The sequence below is a fragment of the Scleropages formosus genome, chromosome 4 (genome assembly GCF_900964775.1).
Source record: "Scleropages formosus chromosome 4, fSclFor1.1, whole genome shotgun sequence".
Lineage (NCBI taxonomy): Eukaryota > Metazoa > Chordata > Actinopteri > Osteoglossiformes > Osteoglossidae > Scleropages > Scleropages formosus.
In genome coordinates this window covers 11,415,616-11,435,424 of record NC_041809.1, presented here as the reverse complement: position 1 = coordinate 11,435,424, position 19,809 = coordinate 11,415,616, and the positions used below count along the sequence as shown (strand labels likewise).

Sequence of the window (19,809 nt, the reverse complement as noted above, 5' to 3'; positions counted from 1 at the left end):
GGGCAACTGAACAGAACCAGTTCACGTGAAACGCGTCTTGGACAGTGGGAGGAAACCAGAGCATCTGCATGAAAGAAACATGTACACGAGTGTACAGTCATGTAAATGCAATGGAAATATGAAAACTCCCTACAAAATGAGCCGGATTCGAACCCAGGTCCTCTCGTACAGCCAATGAGCTGTGTGGCACCAGTACTGTGTGTGCAGGTTTTGATTTGAATGAAAGGTTAACTTATCAATTAAATTACTTTTCTTTACTGTACACATCATGTATGATAATTTGTATGATATACTCTGAGTACATTGTTTCCCATAAGGCACCGGTTTTAACATGTGCCCTCCGGTTATAAAGGTTATACTACACACAAGTGTGTCTGTGCTCCATAGGAAGGTGTTCTACCAGGTGTCTGGCAGCAGCCGAGAAGACCAAATCAATGCATTTCAATTACCTGAAAAGCATGTGTTTGGTGGGGATGGGCTCCTGATTCTGACACTTCCCTGGTGGTCACAGGTGTGGAGTTGATGATTAGTGTTTTGTGTTCGGTATTTCGGGGCACTGTATCGATATCCGCTCATGCCTTCCTCCCAGTCGTGGCACTTGAATGAGATGAATTGTCATTAGGGTCTGGGTGGGGAGGTGGGTTGAAGGATGCTGTGAGTCCTCTGTGGTCACTGTGGTTTTGCTCAAGTGGTAATGAATCAGCATCTTCACGTTCCACCTGCCAGTTACTCCTTGTTTGTGTGACGTTGGCTTTCCTGGGTAAACTGGTGTCCCAGACAAGTTTGCATCTCTTTTCAAGGCCTTGTTGAAGTTTGCTGTAGGCTGAGGATCTGGGAACACTATTTACCCAAGGCAGTATGACATCACTGGCGTTCTGCACTTGTAGCCATCATTGAAAGACCCTGGAGGGTCTCTTGTTTTACCTGTGAACAAGCTTCTTAAAGGTTCTCCGGTAAATATTTAGCTGCTTCTAGAAGAAAAAAATGTATAATACAGTACTCTGCAAAAGTCTTAGGTACTTAGATGTTTCACAGAAATATTTGTTTTAGATGATTTACTGTCTTCTGCATTAATGTCAATGGGAAAGAGCATATTTTAGATTTCCAAGGATTCTTTTGCAAAAAGTTACAGTATTACAGTAAGGGTTTTGTATGTCGTTAAAGAAAGTACACATATATACGCACACACACTCACTGTCTGAGACCACTTGTCCCAAGCCGGGTCTTGACGAACCGAAGCCTAACCCAGCAACACAGGGCTCAAGGCTGGAGGGAGAGGGGACACACCCAGGGCGGGACGCCAGTCCATCGCAAGGCACCCTAAGCAGGACTCGACCCCCAGACCCGCCAGAGAGCGGGACCCAGCCTAGCCCACCGCGACCCCACTCGGGACAAGCGGTTGATGACGATGGATGGTTACTAAGATTTGTAGAAAGTTTATTAATTAAGAGCATTATTTTTGGAAGCATTTTCACTTTACAGCTTTTTTTTCCCCAACCAAGTGCCTGAAACTTTTGCACAGTACTGTATATAAATGCAAGATATGTATGGCTTGTGTTGGGCCTATATAACATTATAGCTGTAATTTTATTGACAGTGAAGACACTTGAAGTTTTTTTTTTTTTTTTTTTTTTTTTAAAAGCATTTGTGCTCATTTTGTTAACCTCTCATGCCCAACTGTAAAGACTTGCAGAACTTGTTCTTAATCAGTTGTATGTCCTCCCTGTTCTCCAGAACCTCCCTCCAGGAACAGAATGCGTTGGCTCCCTCAAGCTCACCTACATTTCCAAGGTCACTGGTAGATTTTGCTTGTCAGAATTGTACTCCCCCCCCTTTTTCTATTTGAAACCAGCTAATGTTTAGTTCCTGATTCCTCCTTCCTTGCAGGTCAGTGATGCCACCAAGCAAAGGCCAAAGGCTGAATTTTGCTTTGGTAAGTCCCCCCCCCTCGTTGTCTTGGACTCGATCTTCTTTCAGATGGTTAACTCACTGCTTCTGGAAACATGCTGGATTTCATGGATAATTGTTAATCTGATCATAACTGTCATGATTTGTGAATTCACTGCCAAGTCACTTGTTTGTGATGCAGCTAAACATTCATGAAGCGACTCTGAACATGTCTGAATTTGGGTGCGCTGCCTGTTTAAATTCTACCTGATGGAGTTTGGTGTTTCCTTCAACCTAACATCTAGGAACATGTTGCATAGCAACAGGTGGTGTTTTTCCATATTGTCTTTGTGTGACTCTTGGATGAAATACTGTGAAAGAACATGGTAAAAGGTAATGCTGTGACATGTTTTGTGATACAGCTGACCCCCAGCCAATGTTTTGCAGTGAATATACACAGAGGTTTCGGCAGCACTGTTGAACCCTAACCTGGACCAAATGGGGTTCTTTCTGTTGTTTTGTGTTCTCACCTCTGAAAATCTGCCTTCCTTGTACCTGATGGTATGATCTTCTGCATTGCTGTTGATCACCTTGCCCTCTGTAAGGCTGATTTGACTTGACTTGTTGACTTGTGAAATGTTCCTCCTCTTCTTGCCCATGGAAACTTCTGGTGTTCCCGTCAGGGGTCGAGAAGCTTTTCATTGTGTAGGTTCAATTCTGTATTCATTGAGGCACATAATATTCCAGACTGAATTTGTAGTATGAGTTCTAGGGGTCATGAATTCCAGTTGTCATGAGATGCAGTATGTTCCAGTAGAGGGAAATCATTAATTATGAATCCATTCTAAATCAGGTTTTTCTAACTATGTAGAAATTACCCCCAGCTTCTTTCATTAGAATGGTTCAATTATTAATTTTCAAAATAAGTTAACATTTTACTGTTTCGTCTTTAAATATGTTTTTTTTTTTTTTTTTTAAATTTCTTGAAGCAACACCGTGGCACAACAGGTGGCATTGCTGCCTTATTGCACCTGGACTGTTCAGGCATGTGTTGAAATCCAGCTTGGTCTATGTGGAGTTTGGATGTTGCTTGGGGTTCCTCTAGGTGCTCTGTTTTTCTTCACATGGGCCACATACATAGAGTTCAGGTGAATTGGAGATACCGAACTGCCCATAGTGTGTATGCCCGGTGATTCCAATATAAGCTCCAGACCACCATGACCCTGACAAGGATGGACGATTAATGGAAGTGACTGAGTAAAATTTGTCCATGTTACAATGCAAACATGACCTGTGTTTGCACACCTGGCTGATAGGTATCAGTGAAGAGCCCAGTGTAGGAGGGTGAGCCTACCTTAATTCTACTCTTGTTCAGTGTTTACAGTCATGCGTGGCTTTAATGAGTAACCCGTAACCCCACATTTATGGAATGGATCAGTCACCATCTGACATTAGGAATTTAAATTTCCAGTTATTTTAATTAGTTTTAATGTAGCTTGAAGTTAGATTACTTGCAGAAAGTGGTAATTTTATTTATTAGAACGGTCTATAATGTTTATAGAACCTGTGAATAAATCAAGATATTGATATTAAAGTATTTACTGATTGTGACAGTACAAATGACAGAAAAAATTGAGTTGTTACAGGGTCTGATGGCATGCTCATCTGGTGAAGTTTCACAAGTAAGCGTTAGAACTTCTGCAGTAGTCAAGAATTCGCTTCTTGCAGATCTGCTAGAGCTTCCCTGTGCAGCCTTCCTGAAGGACGTGACTCCGAGGAAGACTCCTTTGTCCTATCGCTGCTTGCCGGTACTCAATGGAAGGAAGCAGTAGGGTGACCCGCAGTGGCAAAGCCGCCTATGTCACCAGGGAAACCGGCTCCTCGGCACAATGCCAGATCCGGAATCGGAACCCATGCGGGTATTTTTAGATGGTTGCTCGCTAAATGTTCGTTGCGCCCTTGTTTAGTCTTTTGAGTAGAAGCCTCTTCACTGTGTCTGGGAGCGCTGTTCTCGAGGTTGCTTTGCGGTAACAAAAGCCAAGGCCTCCGTGTGATTCCCAGCTCTAGCTTTTTTAGTGCGGTGGGAAAGACCTGCTTGCCAGATGCATGGGGGAACCACATGCAATGGCAGCTGGGAATCTACCCCAAAGTGTTTTTCTCCAGGGGAAAAATAAGATATGGCCAAAAGAGGGTAATGAAGTCCAGACTAGACCCGATTCTTCTAAACAGCAGGTGGGGAAAAAAAACAGTTGAAAAGCTGGACGGTTACTTAACTTTCCGTCTACAAGCGTACAAGTGTGCCATCCAGCAGCAGATTCCATCGCTGCCATTGCTGTGTTTCTTTGGTCTAAACCCAAACCCAGTTAGTGTTTGATGTATTTCCTTCCGGCTACTTCCCTATGCAGCGAGATCGGTGTGTTTGGTTGTGTCACAGCTGTTGAGTGTCACCAACGGTGGGGAGTTGGGAATGTGGATTAAGCCGTCCGTATGGAGCGGGATGAGTGCTGGATGAGTTAATCTTTCCTGTAGAGTCAGGGTCTGTTGGGAAGGGGCAGTTTGCTCATGGCCTTTCTTCAATGCGCCGGGCACGCCGAAACACTGCGGCCTTGTTGGGGAGGAGCAACTGGACCTTCTGAGCGCTGAGGAAGAAAGCGGGCATTGTATGTTGGAGACCTCATAGCACTCGAGAGTGACAGCGTGAGAGAGGACCATTTCAGTCTCTGTGTCATCCAGTCCACACCACCATAGTATTATTTACACCAGTTTGACATGGACGAGCTATGAAGGCCAAGGTTGATGGATGAAAGGATGACGTATTTTATACATGGGGGTGTTCTGTTTTCGGTTTAAAAAAAAAAAAAAAAAGGTAGCTAATGCTGACACCATAGGGAATGTGTATAAACTCTACGTCCCCTGTGTTCTTGCTTTACTGAGGGTGTAAGTGTGCTGTTGTTTGATATGAAGAGCTCCATGTGGTTAGAGGCTTCGTCACAGTCATTAGTCCCCTATCCTGCTGGACCAGCTGCTCCAGAAATGCAGTTAATTGGCCAGATCACTGTAGCTCGTTTTTTATGCTTGGGCTGTCTGGCCTCACCCTCAATAGCCAGCTGGATGTCTGCCTCATGATCTCTGTCTCCCTCTGTCCCTCTGCTATCCCTGAAGTCATCAACGCTGGCATGAGGAAATTCTTCCTGCAGGCCGACGACCAGCAGGACCTGGTGGAGTGGGTGAATGTGCTGAACAAGGCCACCAAAATCACAGTGAGTTTCTGTGCTCAGGCTTCCAGAGGATGCATTTTACATATGGGAATTGTTATATTTGGGGTCCTGTTCCCATCCCATTGAATAATACTGGCTCAGCCTGATGTAGATTGTGGTGATTTTTTTTTTTTTTTGTTTTTTTTTTAAAAAAAAAAAAAAAAAAAAGAGAACTTGGCTTCTAATTGCTTGTCAGAAGGAATTGTTTGTATATTATATTACTTCACCTATGATCAGATTGATCAATCTTGTGCTGCAGTGCCACATTTTACGTACTTTTTCTGCATAGGAATTTAAGGTAAAACCCCTGAAATAAAAATAAAATAGTGAAAATATTTGTAAATAAAATCTCTGATTTACAAATAAAACTAAAGATGAATTCCCCCTCAGTTAAATCCCCTTTTCCTGTTTTGTCTTCACTTTTCACATGAATAATAATTATAATATAAATTTGTTTGGTAATTCTGATTCCTCGTGTTTCAGATTTGAGTCAGATGATAATTTAAATGAATTCTGTAGAAGCTGCAGGTCTCTGCCCTGCTTTGATCAGGTTGGGGCACCTTGGTTCAGAAATGAAATGTGTTCCACCACTCTCCGCAGCCTTTCTATAAGGAGGGGACTATTGGGCACAGTTTTATTACCCCCCCCCATCACTGCACTTTCCATTTTAATCAGTTTCTTCTGCATGAGAGCATCGCTGCCTGGTCGTTGCTGTGGAATCTGGGCTGTTTCAATTGAGGGTTGATCAATAGGCTGGGACCTTGTATACTGACCCCCCCCGTGGAAGCTAATGGCCAGTGGACATGTCATCTGTCCTGTCCCTTTGTTTGGGAAATCGGTTTGTTTTAACTCTAGCAGTGAGTAAGGTCCATATTTTACAGCCACAAAACCCCCTGTCTGTATTGAGGTCACTTTTTTGATTAAAGTTAACCCCGGCCTTTGCTGATTTCCATGCCAATGCACCTATTGTCGTTTGTAATAGACGTACCTTTTCATTATGCATGTTTAAGCAGTCAGTTAAAATCCGTAATTGTTTAGCCTCTATCCAGCCAGCTTGTTTAAAGTGGCAGAGGGGAGGAGAAACCAGCAGTCTGAATACCTGCAATGAACAAATTCCTCATGTTGCATTGTACTCAGACATAAACTGCAGTTCCTCTGTCTCGTTTCTGGTAGCATCAAAGTCCGTAAAATGTGGAACATGCCTTTCCTGTGCGTCTCTGCTCTTGTTCCTGCTGTGGATTTATCCCCCAGTTTTCGCTGGCATTCCAGAAATGGCTTCAGTGCATTCCACAGGCTTTGGGGTCCTTTCATACAGAGCAGCAATAATGGGACTAGTTAGGGCTTGAATGCAGATGTTAGTGGTCTGTTACGTATTGTACCCACTGGTGGTCCCATTGGCTTCATGTCATCAGTGATAGAATCAACCATCTAGTAAATCAAATTAAGTTTATCTATGGTGTTTGTGTGTCTGTGTGTGTATTCAACATAGTAAAAGGTATATGCATTTCATAGTTTACATCATAATATGTTTTGCTCTGAAGAGGTGTATCATTTTGACAGATATACTGTTGGCGGAGTGTGATTTATTACTTAATTGAGAAACCTAAAGTGCCAGACCTGCTCAAATGGAAAAGGTGGTAATGCATCATCCCAGTGACACTACAATATAAAGATGAAACTCTCTCTGTATTGTTAGTGGAAATGTCACCATTACTTCCTTACTTTTGCATGACTTCCCGTATTGAAGTGCAGAGAATTGCAAAGCTCCGAGACATACTATCCATAAACCTGACCCTTAACCAACTTGCATTTACTCAGCTTTGGATTTTAGACAGTTTATTTTCTTCTTTTTAGGTGCCAAAGTCTTGTGATGCTCAGCAGAACTCTGAGAATCAGAAGGCCCTCTTGGATGTTCTGGGTGCCAAGAAGCAGGTGTCATACAGGACTGAGATCATAGGGGGTGTCCCTATCGTCACCCAGACACAGGTTGGCGTTCCTCTGAGTCAGTCAGTGAGAACTGGGTCCCCCCCCCCCCCCCTTTTTAAAAGAATGGGGAGTACACCAAAGGAAGTTTTATTTTATTTGCAACCAGGGTGTTTCTGGTTCGAGTCCTGAGAGTTTACGTAACCCTGCAACACCTTTAAGTCACTTAAAGTGGATTGCTTTGGGAAAGCTATCAGGCTGTATCAGTGGATTAAGTGTTAATGATTTGTAGCAGTCTTAGGGACCTGCTGCGGTGGCTACACTAAATGAAAAATGTCATCAGCTCCCAGAGTTATATGGAGTAATCATGTGGTGTTTCCACTGGGTGACTATTTCAGATTCTCAGATACTGCACTTTGCTGAGACCTTTGTTTTCTTCTCCACAGCAGGAGGGGGGTGATGGGCAGAATGGGACGGATCATGAGGGTCTGAAGAGGTCTCACAGCCAGCTCCCATACTTCCTGGGCAAGTCAGCGCAGGATAACTCGATCATCAAGGCGGGCTACTGCGTGAAGCAAGGGGCTGTGGTGAGTCCTGGACATCTGTGCTCAGTATACAGTCCAAGCGGGGGGGTGCTTTACAGTGGTCAGGTTTCCTAGGTTTCTCACTTGTTCCTTTTTGTAATCTCTCAGATGAAGAACTGGAAGAGAAGATATTTTGTGCTGGATGAAAATTCAATGAGTTACTTCAAGTCGGATTTGGTAAGTTTTTCCCAATTCGCCGTTGTACACCGTGAAGGGGTTCTGTTAACAGATACAGTATGAGGCAGTTCCCCCTTTGTGGGCTTTCTCAGTACCCAGTGATGGCCGATGCAGTGATGCACCTTGTACATAAAACAGGCCATGATCTTCCTCTGACACATATGAACATGTGCACACATTGATCCATTCAATGGTCAGGAGCTCATCCTAGAGTATAGTGTCAGCCTGGAAGGGACACCAGTCCCTCAGAGAACAATCTCCTGTACTGAAACTTACACAGACTGTTGACAATTGAGAGTCACTGATTTAACCTAAATGCATGTCTCTGGACTTTGGGTGGGTGGGGGGAGCCACACAAACATGAGGTGAACATGTAGTTTCCTCACAGAGTAAATGAGAATCAAACCCAGAGCCCAGGAGCTGTGAGCTCTAGCTGTCGTCCCACTGTGCTACCCAACATGGGTAAACACTTTGTCTGATATGATATGAAACATGTTTTGTTTGTACACACTTTTGCCTGATCATGGAGTCAAGCTGGTGATGGAAATGGCTTTGGGAAATGTCCTCCGTAGCTGATTCTTTCTTGTGTCCGATGAATTCTTAGTCTTCCCCCCCAATTACATTAACACCGTCCCTGAGCCAAAAACCACTCAGAAGCATGATATAGTATCTAATAAATGAATTGGTGCAGGAAGGAGATTCATCAGGAGGACATGAAGTCTAGTGGTGTAGGAGGATGAGATCCATCCGTTCACGGGCTCCTCGCCAGCAGCCAGCCCATGATCCTTCTTCATTACGTAGCCAGCAGGCCATTCGCTTTGCCTACTCTGCCCAGGCATGTCTGAGATCTGGTCTCCTGGATTGCATTCCTGTACACAGCCTGGTGTAAATGCAGAACATGTCTCATCATGAATGCTCAGCCCTCTCGTACACCGAGCCGTGGCAGTTACACAATATTGTATATACAGAGGGTCACGTAAACAGCATACACAATCTGTAACACTAACCTAGCCTTGTTTGCACACCCTGCTAGATTATTTTATTGTGCGGTTGACTGCGTCACTCCTGGGGCTGTTGCAGTGGTTTTGTTTCTCTCAAGTACAATTTTTCCCCATGCTTTGGAAAAACAGTGAAAAGTCTCAATTTCATGTCTTGTCTTTTAATTTCTTTTTAACTCTGACTGCGGTTCAGTTTGAAGATCTTCTAGGATGAGAATAGGACATGGATGGAAACAACGAAAGATGGAAAGAAGAATAATTGCATGTCTGCAACTGTCTTTCTCCTAATGTAATGCACAAATAGTCTTTTTGCTGAGATGTGTGTCATTTTGGAGAAAAGCATCTGCTAAATGAATAAATGTAAATGGAAAGGGTGGCTTTATCTTGCTGCTACTGTAGTACTCTTAATGTACTTAGCCTGAATTGCTCCAATTAAATACAGTACCCTGATGGTGCAAGAAAATGTGGATTTGATCCCTGCTTTGTCTGTATGGACATTCCAGGATGATGAGATGAGGAAGGTGCCAGCTAAATACTACATGGTGTTTGTTGTAAGTCACTTTGGAGAAAGCAATTGCTAAATGAATAAATGTAAATATTAACTAGCTTAGTATACAATCCTAACATTGTAAGCTGCCTTGGACAAAGTGTCTGCTAAGTAATGGTTAATAACAAATACAGAACACAATATAGACTGAGGGTATTGCGTTGAGTGAATGAAAGCACAGGAAATATCCATTTGAGTAACTCTGAGGTTGTTTCATAGTAGCTACTATTATTAGAAACAGCCTGGTTGTGCATGAAATGCTCTGCTCAAAATAATGTTAGGAATTTATGATAAAAGAAAAGGAAGCCTCTGGGAAATCATGGTAGAGATAATTGACTTCCAGCTATGTCCCTTGTTGTACAGCCGGGTCATGTTTGCAGTTGGGGTTGACCCTTGTATTTAATGATCTTAAATCATTCCACACACACACACATGCTCATCCCAAGTGGGGTCGCGGTGAACCGGAGCCTAACCCAGCAACACAGGACGCAAAGCTGGAAGGGGAGAGGACACAATTGTCCTTAAACCACCCCTCAGCTTTATAATTAAGGGGCTACCATGACTGTATTACTTAAATTACATTTCTGTGCAACTACACGTGGAAACTTCCTGTGCTCGCCCACTTTCCCCAGTGACAAGCAAAGATGAACACTGACCATTCTTGGGGTCGAGGCAGCCGCAAAGGCAGGATAAAAGTAAAGGACAGCAGGGTTCAGACAATGGAAGGCTTCATTTACAAAGATCCAAACAGAAAAAGGAGATGTGGCTCCTGTAAAGCAACTAAATTAGCTCTCAAAAGTGAAAACTAGTGCCCAAAATAACCACACAACTCAAAGCAACAGTGCACAAAGACATCTGAATCTGGGAACTGTAGGTCCCCTTCATTTTTTTTTTTTTTGCTTTAGTAGCAGGTAGAGTAACATTTGGAGCCTTTACATTCAAATAATTAAAAAAGGCCTGGGTTTGAAACTTAGCCCTGCTGCAATACACTTAAACACCATATTACCCTGAATTGATGCAGTAAAAAAAATTGTTACATAAATGGGTAAATTGTTATAAGTACATTGGTATTATAATGCTGATATTGTAAATCACTTTGGGTAAAAAGCATAATTTAAATGAATAAATGTAATGTCTATTGTCAGCTGCAGACAAGCTGCCTTTTGTAAGGTATTCATTTCATTCTCTCGTTAAAGGCAGCTGGTCATTATCTATGTTAAATTTAATGGGACTGGTATTTGGGAACTGCCTATCAAAAGAAGCTCCACCATCTGCTGTGATCCCACCGTGGGATACCCCCTCAGCTCTCTGCAATATCTTCTTAACATAAAGGAGTTTACTAGAGGATCTTTTTCATGTGATGGAAGCTGCAGCAGTGATTTTAATTTGTCAAGACTTTGGACTAGAGTCTCAGGGAACGCTGAGGTGGTGGGTGGCTGTTGGTGATGGCACCTGGGCTTCTGTGACTGTACCCTTTTTCAACAGGAGAAGGACCCCCTGCGTGTTATCCCGCTGAAGGAAGTCCACAAAGTTCAGGAGTGCAAGCAAAGGTATTTTACTGAATTTATAATTTATGTGCATGACCCACTGTGCTGTGAGTTTAATCACCTCATCCAAGTGTGATGAACTGTGGAAAGACTAAAAGGTGCCGGTCTAAAAAGAGATAATGATCCTTCCAAAACATTCAGGTAAAATACTTGTGCAAAGATCACATGTGATCCTTGTATTGCTGTTAATTACATGGGGCAGCAGGAGTGTATTGGTTAGATTTGCTTCTTTGCACATAAAAGATGCAGGTTCAGATCCCATCTCATGCTGTAGTACCCTGGAGCAAGGTACCTAGTCTAAATTGCTCCAGAAAAAAAATTACTAAAGTACCACCCTAAGTTGCTTTGGAGCAAAGTGTGAGCAAAATAAATAAATATAAATATTACCTTTTGCTTTTTGTTTTCGTATGTTTTCTGTGAGCAAATGCATAGACGAGTAAATTAATTTTTCTGTTTATTTCCAGCGACATACTGATGAGGGACAACCTATTTGAAGTTGTTACCACTTCTAGGACCTTTTATATACAGGTGAGGTATAGGGAACTGAGCTATTACTGTTCCAATAGGATTGTGCTCCATGACAGATTTTCTTGACCATTATAAGTGGGTCCGGTATTGGTTCAAGCAGAATCCTTTAAGTTTTCTGTACAGTTCCTCACTCTGTGTCTTCCTGTTGTCTGTGTGTGTATGTACTCTACCTCTGCCAGGCGGAAAGCCCAGAGGACATGCACAGCTGGATCAAGGCAATGTCAGGAGCCATTGTGGCCCAGCGAGGACCAGGCCGATGTGCAGCCACTGTATGTACCTATAACCCTCTTCTCACCATCTTTTGGGACCTGAGAGACCTGAGGTGCCTTCAGATTGGCTCTTGTTTGTGGTCGTATTTTCCGCTAGCTTTCAATTCACTAGAAACATTGATAAAATGACCAAAAGCATAGTACACAACGATTATGGATCTCATAAAATCATGCAGGCCTTGGGGACCGGAAGTGCAAAAAACATTACGGTTAGGACTAATTTTAAATTACTGAAAATAAATTATTTCCACAACATCATATTCTGTCGCAGTTGCTTACTGATTCATCCCATAAATGTGCACGACGTTCACGAGCTGACGGCAACAACTTCATTACTGACGCTCAACAAGAGCTTAATAATAGACATGCCTCCCTTTACAGGTTAGGTTATATATTGCAATAAATGTACTTTGTATGAGGTTATTTTAGTATTTTATTAACACTGAGCTACATTACAATGTAATATAAACTCCTGTTTATTGTCAGTTGCTGACAATACACCCCTTTAAAGTGCTCTCTCCGTCATCTTCTTACTGATCAACAGTATTTATAAGCGCCAAACATGCGTCATAAACGGCAGAATTGAGCTGAAATAAGTCGGTCCTAAATGTTTCTTCTGTTTGGGTGTGTTTTACTGCCAACTTTTAGCTGGGTGTGTAACCACAGGTCACTTTTGCTCTGCAACAGTGTTTATAAAATAAGAAAATATACTTAGAAGTAAGTAAATGGGGAAAATGTTGGCACCGTCTGCATACCTCATGTTTGTAACATTAGGAGCCAGTGTGTATCATAAGTTGATGCAGAGATTCAGCAAATAACCCGTTTTTAGAATGTTTTCAGCGATGCGCGACTAGACTGATGCTCCTAAAATGTTCCAGGTGGCGAATCTGAACGCATCTCTTTGTCTCCTTGAAACCTCCGAACTGTCTGCTTGATGGCTGTATGTAAACATGTCTTTCTTTGTACTTTATAGAGCTTGGCGTGCAGTCAGAGATGCGCCGTTAGCCGTAGTTGCCGCGACAGGTTCTTATGTCCGCTTTTGCAGTGCGAGAAGCACTTTGAGTGAAACGCTTTCCGTGTTTTTCCATGTCAAGCAGCTTACTTTTAGCAGTGTGAAGTAAGCAGTATGTTTCGGACGCCCATCGCCAGCCACTGGGCTTTAAGGTTAACCATCTGTGCCAGTGGTCCCCTTTCGAAGAGATTACTTGTCAACGGCAACGTAGGACCCAAAGAAGTTCCCTGCCACCCTCAGAACTTTGAGTGGTCCTACTCCTCTCCCCTCTAATGGAGCTTTGCGATGTGTTGTTGCAGATGCGGCAGGCCAGGCGGCTGTCGAACCCATGTATACAGAGGTATACATCCCGAAATGGCAAATGCAGCACGTATGTGAGCTTTCATGCCAAAACAGCTTCTCTTTCTGTCATATATGAGCAGTCACAATACGGTTGCATAGATTCAGGGCTTATTCTTTTCCTTTTTTGATTGTGCTTCCTAAAGATACACATAAGCCACCTTCCCATACTAAAGTTCAGCTGCATCTCACTATCACCTGTCCCATGCCCCACCCACTTTCACCTGTTCTCTCCTGCCAACCTCACCATGCCTGTGCGTTGACCTTTTTCTTTCCCCCATCAGGGACCTGTCATCAGTGTCCCATCTCCTCCCTTTAGCGTACGAGAAGAACGATGGTTGAGCATTTTTGAATGGGGTCTTCTAAGGCAAACTTCTGTTGAGTGCTCCTGAAGACTCCTCCCACTTTTTCATTGCGTTCTTGTTGTCTGCTTTGGTGTGCCAGCGAGAAAGTTCCCTTTCAAATCTCACCAGAATTGGACGCTGACTGTGCCCGTGCCCTCAAATCACCCAAGTTGGCGTGCCACAGCTTCCATTCCTTTGCCAGTCCAGATCTCCATCAGCATATCGTATTGGCGCTCGCACAAAGACCTCTCATCAGTTCCTCTGTGATTTCTGTTCCTTCAGTGGGTGTGTCCTGCAGACTTTTGGGAAATCTTATTAATCAGCACCTCATGTACACCTGAAATACCTAGTGAGGTGATTTAATGCCCAGTGAATTGCTGCAGTGAAGACTGGAGAACAGCAACCCAACTTGCAGCAATGGGAAACTTTTTTTTTTTTTTTTTTTTTTTTTTTTTGGTCCTCTTCTGACACTTCTGAATCAGTTTTAGCTATGAAATGCTTTGTGCATTCAGATCGAATTTGAAGGGTTTACCGTCACCATTTTATAATGGCAGTCACACGTTAAGGAGGTCCTGATGCGTTATAGACCAATAGGGTAAAATCCTTGCTTTATGGATATTTTTTTAGAGCATTTATATTCCAGAACCTGTACGTTTCCACCCTGTTAAGCAAAAGAACGAGAATTTTATTTGTCCTTCTGTTTGTCAGCTGTGATGCATCATCCTAATGAGTGTTGTTTTCCACACTCGCTTGATGTTCTCATCAATACGGGAATTTAATTGTGTCCTTAGAACCGCTCGTATATTGAGAGCACCTTCCGCTGGATTTGTTGTAGCTCTTGTATCCTGTGGCTTCCAGAATTATTACACTGGTACTGGGACTAACCAATTTAACTGCTGTCATAGTTATGGAGTCAAGTTAATCTCATGTCACATCAGAAGGAATATGCTGGGAAAGCAGTTTGAATGTAAAAGCGGTTCCTCTTAGAGAAAATGTGTGGCAAATGTACTGGAAGTTTTGTGGCTTCCCGTGACCAACTGCCAAAGTACCTTTTTATGGTTGAATTGACCCTTAGCGCAACATCAAGTGACATTGTTCTGCTGCCAAGGTGTCAGTGATGAGCAGGACATACAAAAGTGTTTAAGCACTTTTTGCTTTTGCGTTGCGGGCTTTGCATGACTGCGCGTTCTGGTGCTACTTTGCTGACGCTTTTGTGTTGTTTTTATGTCTTTCAGAGAGTAAAATCGGACACTGAAATACTAACATTCCAGAAATGAGCACTACCAAGCACTCCTCCTCCCTCCATCATTAGTGCCACTCCTGCTATTAGCGCTGCTGTTTCTCCAGCTGCTGCTGCTGCTGCCGCCGCCGCCTCCTCTGGCACAGTGTGTGTGTCTCACTGACCTTTCTGACCGTTCGCACCCTGACTCTTTCTCTGTCTTCTGGGCACACGCCACTCGTTGCAGGAGCTCAGTGACCATTCCTCCTCCTCCACTTTCTACCACAGCGACCAGGGTGCTCCCGGGCATCGCTCGGCCATACCCGCCGTGCCAACCGCCGCCCAGGGTGCCATTTCCCAGCCCAGCGGCATCGCGGACACGCGCCCTCTCTGCGCACAGCCTGGCCTGGGACAGCGAACACTTCATGAGCCTGCTGCCCCGGCCCGTCCCAGGGGGGGTGCCGCCGGGGCGCGCCGCACGCCTCTCCCTGCAGGAGGCACGGCTGTCCAAGTGAGCAGCACGGAGTCGCCGTGGAGACGGCGCAGCAGCTTCGGGGAGAGCTCACCGGCTACTCCTCTTCCCTGCGTTGATCTGGAGGACGTTGATCTGCCAGTCAGCCTAGTGTGAAGGGATCCCCTTTACTTTCCGTAGCCCTGCACCCAAAACGGACACAGGCTAGCAGGGGACTCGCAAGAAGAGCGCCTGAAAGAAGAGCAAGGAGGAGAGTGGAATGGAGGCTTGAAGTAAACTGAACAAGCCGTTTGGACTAAACCAAGCAAAGGCATCTTTTTCCACAGTGTACTTGTCCCATGGTACGGAAGGGCTTGTTGTGCTGTTTAAAATATATATATATAAAATGTGTGTATGTATGTGTGTATATATATATGTGTGTGTGTGTGTGTGTATATATATATATATATATATATATATACATATACACACACACACATTTTCGGAACCGCTTGCCCCACACGGGGTCGCGGGGAACCGGAGCCTACCCGGTAACACAGGGCGTAAGGCCGGAGGGGGAGAGGACACACCCAGGACGGGACGCCAGTCCGTCGCAAGGCACCCCAAGCGGGACTCGAACCCCAGACCCACCGGAGAGCAGGACCCGGGCCAACCCACTGCGCCACCACGCCGCATATATATAATAAAATAAAAAAAAATATATATTTTTTGGTCCTCCGCCATTGTTTGTCACTCTGGCTTCAATGTATCTGCATGAAAAACCTTCACATAATGCAGGGATGAGCTCAGGAACTGAAAGTGGCCAACCTCAGGAAGGTGTGCCCCCCCCCCCCTTTTTTTTTTTTTTTTTAAATAAGTTTTTTATGACAAAGGGGAGACCGAGCTCTTTCAGGGTCTCACTCCAGATGGAAAGATGGTTAGAGAAAATAGGCTGAATTCCCAAAGAATTTGTTCAAGTCTGTGCTTTTTTTGAGGAATTGTGGAATTTTTTTTTTTTTTTATCACCTAGAAAATGTAAGTTCTTTATGCTGATTACTTTAGGGAAAATACCAGCCGTAGACACAGCGATAAATAAGATATATATTTTAGATTTTAAGGATTTTATCAACTTAAAGTACTATATCTGAAATTTTCAAGAGAAATTTGTGAAAGCAATATTTTTTTCAGCAAAGATTAAAACTGCATTAAATCCAGAAACAAACTGCTATATTCATACAATGTAAGCAGGTCATGGCCCTGTGTTTCAGCTTACACTGGTGTCAGTGCTGGGCAGTGATTGATTATTGATCCAGTCTTGATCCAAGTGTCGCTGAATGGTTGAATTATTTTCTTTCATGGTACAAGACTTAGTGTGACATGGAGAAGAATAATGCAATGGCTAAACCCTATTTTTTTTCCCCTCCATGACTGTGAAGTGCAAAACTACCAGGACCTGTCATTCTGTTATTTCTCTAGATTGAAAAGCCTGCTGCTTTTTTTTTTTTTTTTTTAAATAATTTTTTATTTTTATGCCACTAGTTCTGTAGTTCCTAGCAATAAACACATAGGCAGTTCACATCCTGCGACTGTGCCTTTGACACGCTTAACAGACGGAGACGTCGCTAGCACAACTCTCGAGGTCGAGTACCGCTGTGAGCTGCCAAAGGAGGAAACGGTCAGCAGTCAGTTTCACCAGCCAGGGCCATTTCTGTTTCTAACCATTTCAATTGTCTGCATCACTCTGGATGTTGTTTGGAGATGATCACTGTGTCTGCACTGCCAGGCATTTTGAAACTCTGGTGTTGAGTTGACCTGTAATACTGAGAGCAAAACTCAGTGCTGGTTCTAACCGGTTTACTTTATTTCTGTACACATACTGTAACTCTTTTATAACCTGTAATAACTGCATACCTTGTTTGCAACTGAAAACAAATAAAAACCATTTTAAAATAGTGTATTGGAAATTTTTTCCAGTCCAGTGTTTGCTGATGGAACAGCTGTCAAGTTGTATTATTGTTCACAGTTCAGGCTGCTGGGAACATCTGGATAAACCACAGCTATAATGTAAACTTTAAGTGGCTTTAATTGGTGATTGGTGTCACTCTCATCACATTTTTTTTTTTTTTTTTTTAAAAACTGCCATTTGATTTTGGATAGATTTGTCATCTTTTGTGCCTTTAAATGACTGACCTATGCATTCATGTTTGGTAAAGTTAGACAAGTGAAGCAATTTTAAAATACCAGAATTATGCAAAATCAGTATTACAAGCCTCCCTTGCATAACGAGCATAATTTGTTTCTGAAATGTGTTCGACAGGTGAATTTTCCTAAAACGACCTTAATTATCACTCATTAAAATGCCAATGTATTCCTGAGCTACAGAAGGTTCAAAATTCCAGAAATATCTTTTTTTTTTTTTTTTTTTTTTTTTTTTTTTTTTTTTGCAGTGTTTAAAAGAAAAAAAAAAAAAAAAATCAAATAAAACCCAAGACCAGCATATTACTGTTGCAGACTCCTTGTAATTCAGGAATAAAACTCAGATTTCTTACACAAAACATCTGTGCTCCTTTTTACATCCCCTTTCCTTTTATTTACTCTATTTTGTTGCACGGTGGTGCATCAAATAGACCTGGTGCTCCACAGCTTAACTGAGGCTCTGGGTTCAAATCAAGCTCAGTATGCGTGCAGTTTCCTCCCAAAAGCCAGGGGTGTCAGGCAGGGGCACACCTTGCATCAGAGGGCAATCACACAGGTAATTTCACAGGTAATTTAGACATCAGTTTCACCTGAAACGCTTCTTTGCAGTGAGGGAGGAAACCATGGCAAATGCTGGTCAAATGCTTTTCTCCGAAAGTGACGTACATCTCATAGAACACACATGCTTGAGCCCACGTTCGAACCCATAGCCCAGGAGCTGCAAGGCACCAACTCTACGCGCTGCACCACTATGGTGCTCTCTAAATAGGTCTATATTGAGAAAAACATTAATTTGTTGAGATAAAGTTTGACGATGTCAATCACATCTGATGTCAAGTTGGACCAAGAAGGACTGTTCTGAATTGCGGAGACATATCTTCCAACAACAATATTGCAAATTGTTAATCAGATTAACAAATCAGTTTATTTGGGTCCAGTGGTATCAGGTAGTGTAGTGTAGTGGTGGTGGCACGGTGGCATAATGTATAGCGCTGCTGTTGCTACAGGATGTGGGTTCAACCTTGCTCAGTCTGTGTGGAGTTTGCACGTTCTCCCCGTGCCTGTGTGGGTTTCCTCTGGGTGCTCTGGTTTCCCCCCACAATTCAAAAACATGCCGTTCAGATTCTCCCATAGTGAGAGAGAGAGAGTGTGTTCCACTGATGTATGGATGAGTAACCCATTGTAAGTCACCTTGCTGAATAAAGTATGTGGGCTGATAACACTACATAGAGCTCATTGGAAGTTGCTTTGGTGAAAAGTATCACTTATAAAACATATTCACTTATTTTTCCACCTGCACTGCTGTTTTCCTACTGTACACATGATTTCCTCTAAAGCATCGTATGGAATTGGTCATTACACATTATGTAAGATGAGAAATACTTACCATTAAATAGTGATTTTGGGATAAAACTAGGGGAAACAAGGGGTTTGCATACTTACAAGCAGCACTGTGAATGAATAAATATAGTGGTCTTCTTTTTCACTTGTTTTTGCGAGCAGAGATGGACATCCGTTTTTCACGGATGGGTTTAGATCATCCTGCTACCTATCTGTGTAGAGGCGGCAGAAACATGCACACTTCTCCTTCCAAAACTCCCTGTTTTAAAAAAACTCACTTAAAAATGAATTAACTTTTATACGTGGCTGCTTCCGAATTTCCTTTGTCTCACAAACCCCTTTTGATGTCTTGCTTTTTTGAAACTTGAGCTTTTTGGAGCTCCTTTCAATGTGTTCCTGGATGCTCAATCTCTTCATATGCTTCTGCCCTTCAAGGTAACACACTTCTCCAGCAGAACTGACCATCCATTTCTCCACAACTATTCCGATTTAAACCTGCAAATCATATTCATCTGCGACAAAATACTGGTACATGTAAAAAAAAATCCTTAAGATCTTTAAGAACGCAAAAGGTTCTCAAGGCCACATCAGTCTCGACGGAAAAATCAAAGTATATTTTTATCCGCTGCTATATGCATGACAGCATTGCATATTTTTTCGTGTTCTTTTGGTTATTCCTGTTGATTGATGGGTGTATGTTATTGAGTTTCATTTGCTGTGCTCTCACACAGGGCTTTCTCACCACCGATACATGTGGCCAATAGCTAAGGTTTATACTGCCCCCTACAGGTGCTTTTATTGCAGGGCAGAGATTTTTCCACATGGTTGTTGCTGTGACACTTTGGAGAAGCGATGAACAGTGCTGGCACCACAATGCTGTGCCCGTCCATCTTTTATTGCGCTGACAGAAAGAACTTGTTTACCGCAGCCTCAGTAAATGAGAAAGCACTAAGAAGATGCCAGCTAATTAGGGGAGTGTCTTTTCTCAAGTCTCCTCACATGTGCAAATGCGTAGTTGCACACTTCCATCCATTTCCAAAGAAAAAGCACCTTTCATCCACAAACTGGCCTCTTAAGAAAGACAACCTGTCTTCTGAGGGACTAAATATTATCTTTTGCACTAGAATTTCATACCGCAAAAAAGCTCCAGGAAGCAAGGGAGGAAATGTGTAGAAATAGACATTTGGACA

At 43.0% G+C, this 19,809-nt stretch overlaps 1 protein-coding gene across 3 annotated transcripts in view; it reads left to right on the top strand.

The window, feature by feature from the left end:
* The window catches only part of LOC114909055 (pleckstrin homology domain-containing family A member 1-like), a 29,533-nt gene extending 14,755 nt beyond the window's left edge, over positions 1-14,778 (top strand). The window contains exons 3-13 of one of the 3 annotated variants that reach the window (XM_018749252.2): positions 1,735-1,791; positions 1,888-1,933; positions 5,050-5,147; positions 6,999-7,130; positions 7,514-7,654; positions 7,760-7,828; positions 10,859-10,923; positions 11,385-11,448; positions 11,628-11,717; positions 13,029-13,069; positions 14,648-14,778. In XM_018749252.2, coding sequence (XP_018604768.1) covers positions 1,735-1,791; positions 1,888-1,933; positions 5,050-5,147; positions 6,999-7,130; positions 7,514-7,654; positions 7,760-7,828; positions 10,859-10,923; positions 11,385-11,448; positions 11,628-11,717; positions 13,029-13,069; positions 14,648-14,654 — 810 coding nt within the window. In that variant the 3' untranslated portion in view covers positions 14,655-14,778. Of the gene's footprint in view, positions 1-1,734; positions 1,792-1,887; positions 1,934-5,049; positions 5,148-6,998; positions 7,131-7,513; positions 7,655-7,759; positions 7,829-10,858; positions 10,924-11,384; positions 11,449-11,627; positions 11,718-13,028; positions 13,100-14,647 lie in introns of all 3 variants that reach the window. The other 2 variants (XM_018749251.2, XM_029250799.1) reach the window with 2 other exon arrangements.
* Positions 14,779-19,809: the final 5,031 nt, after the last annotated feature.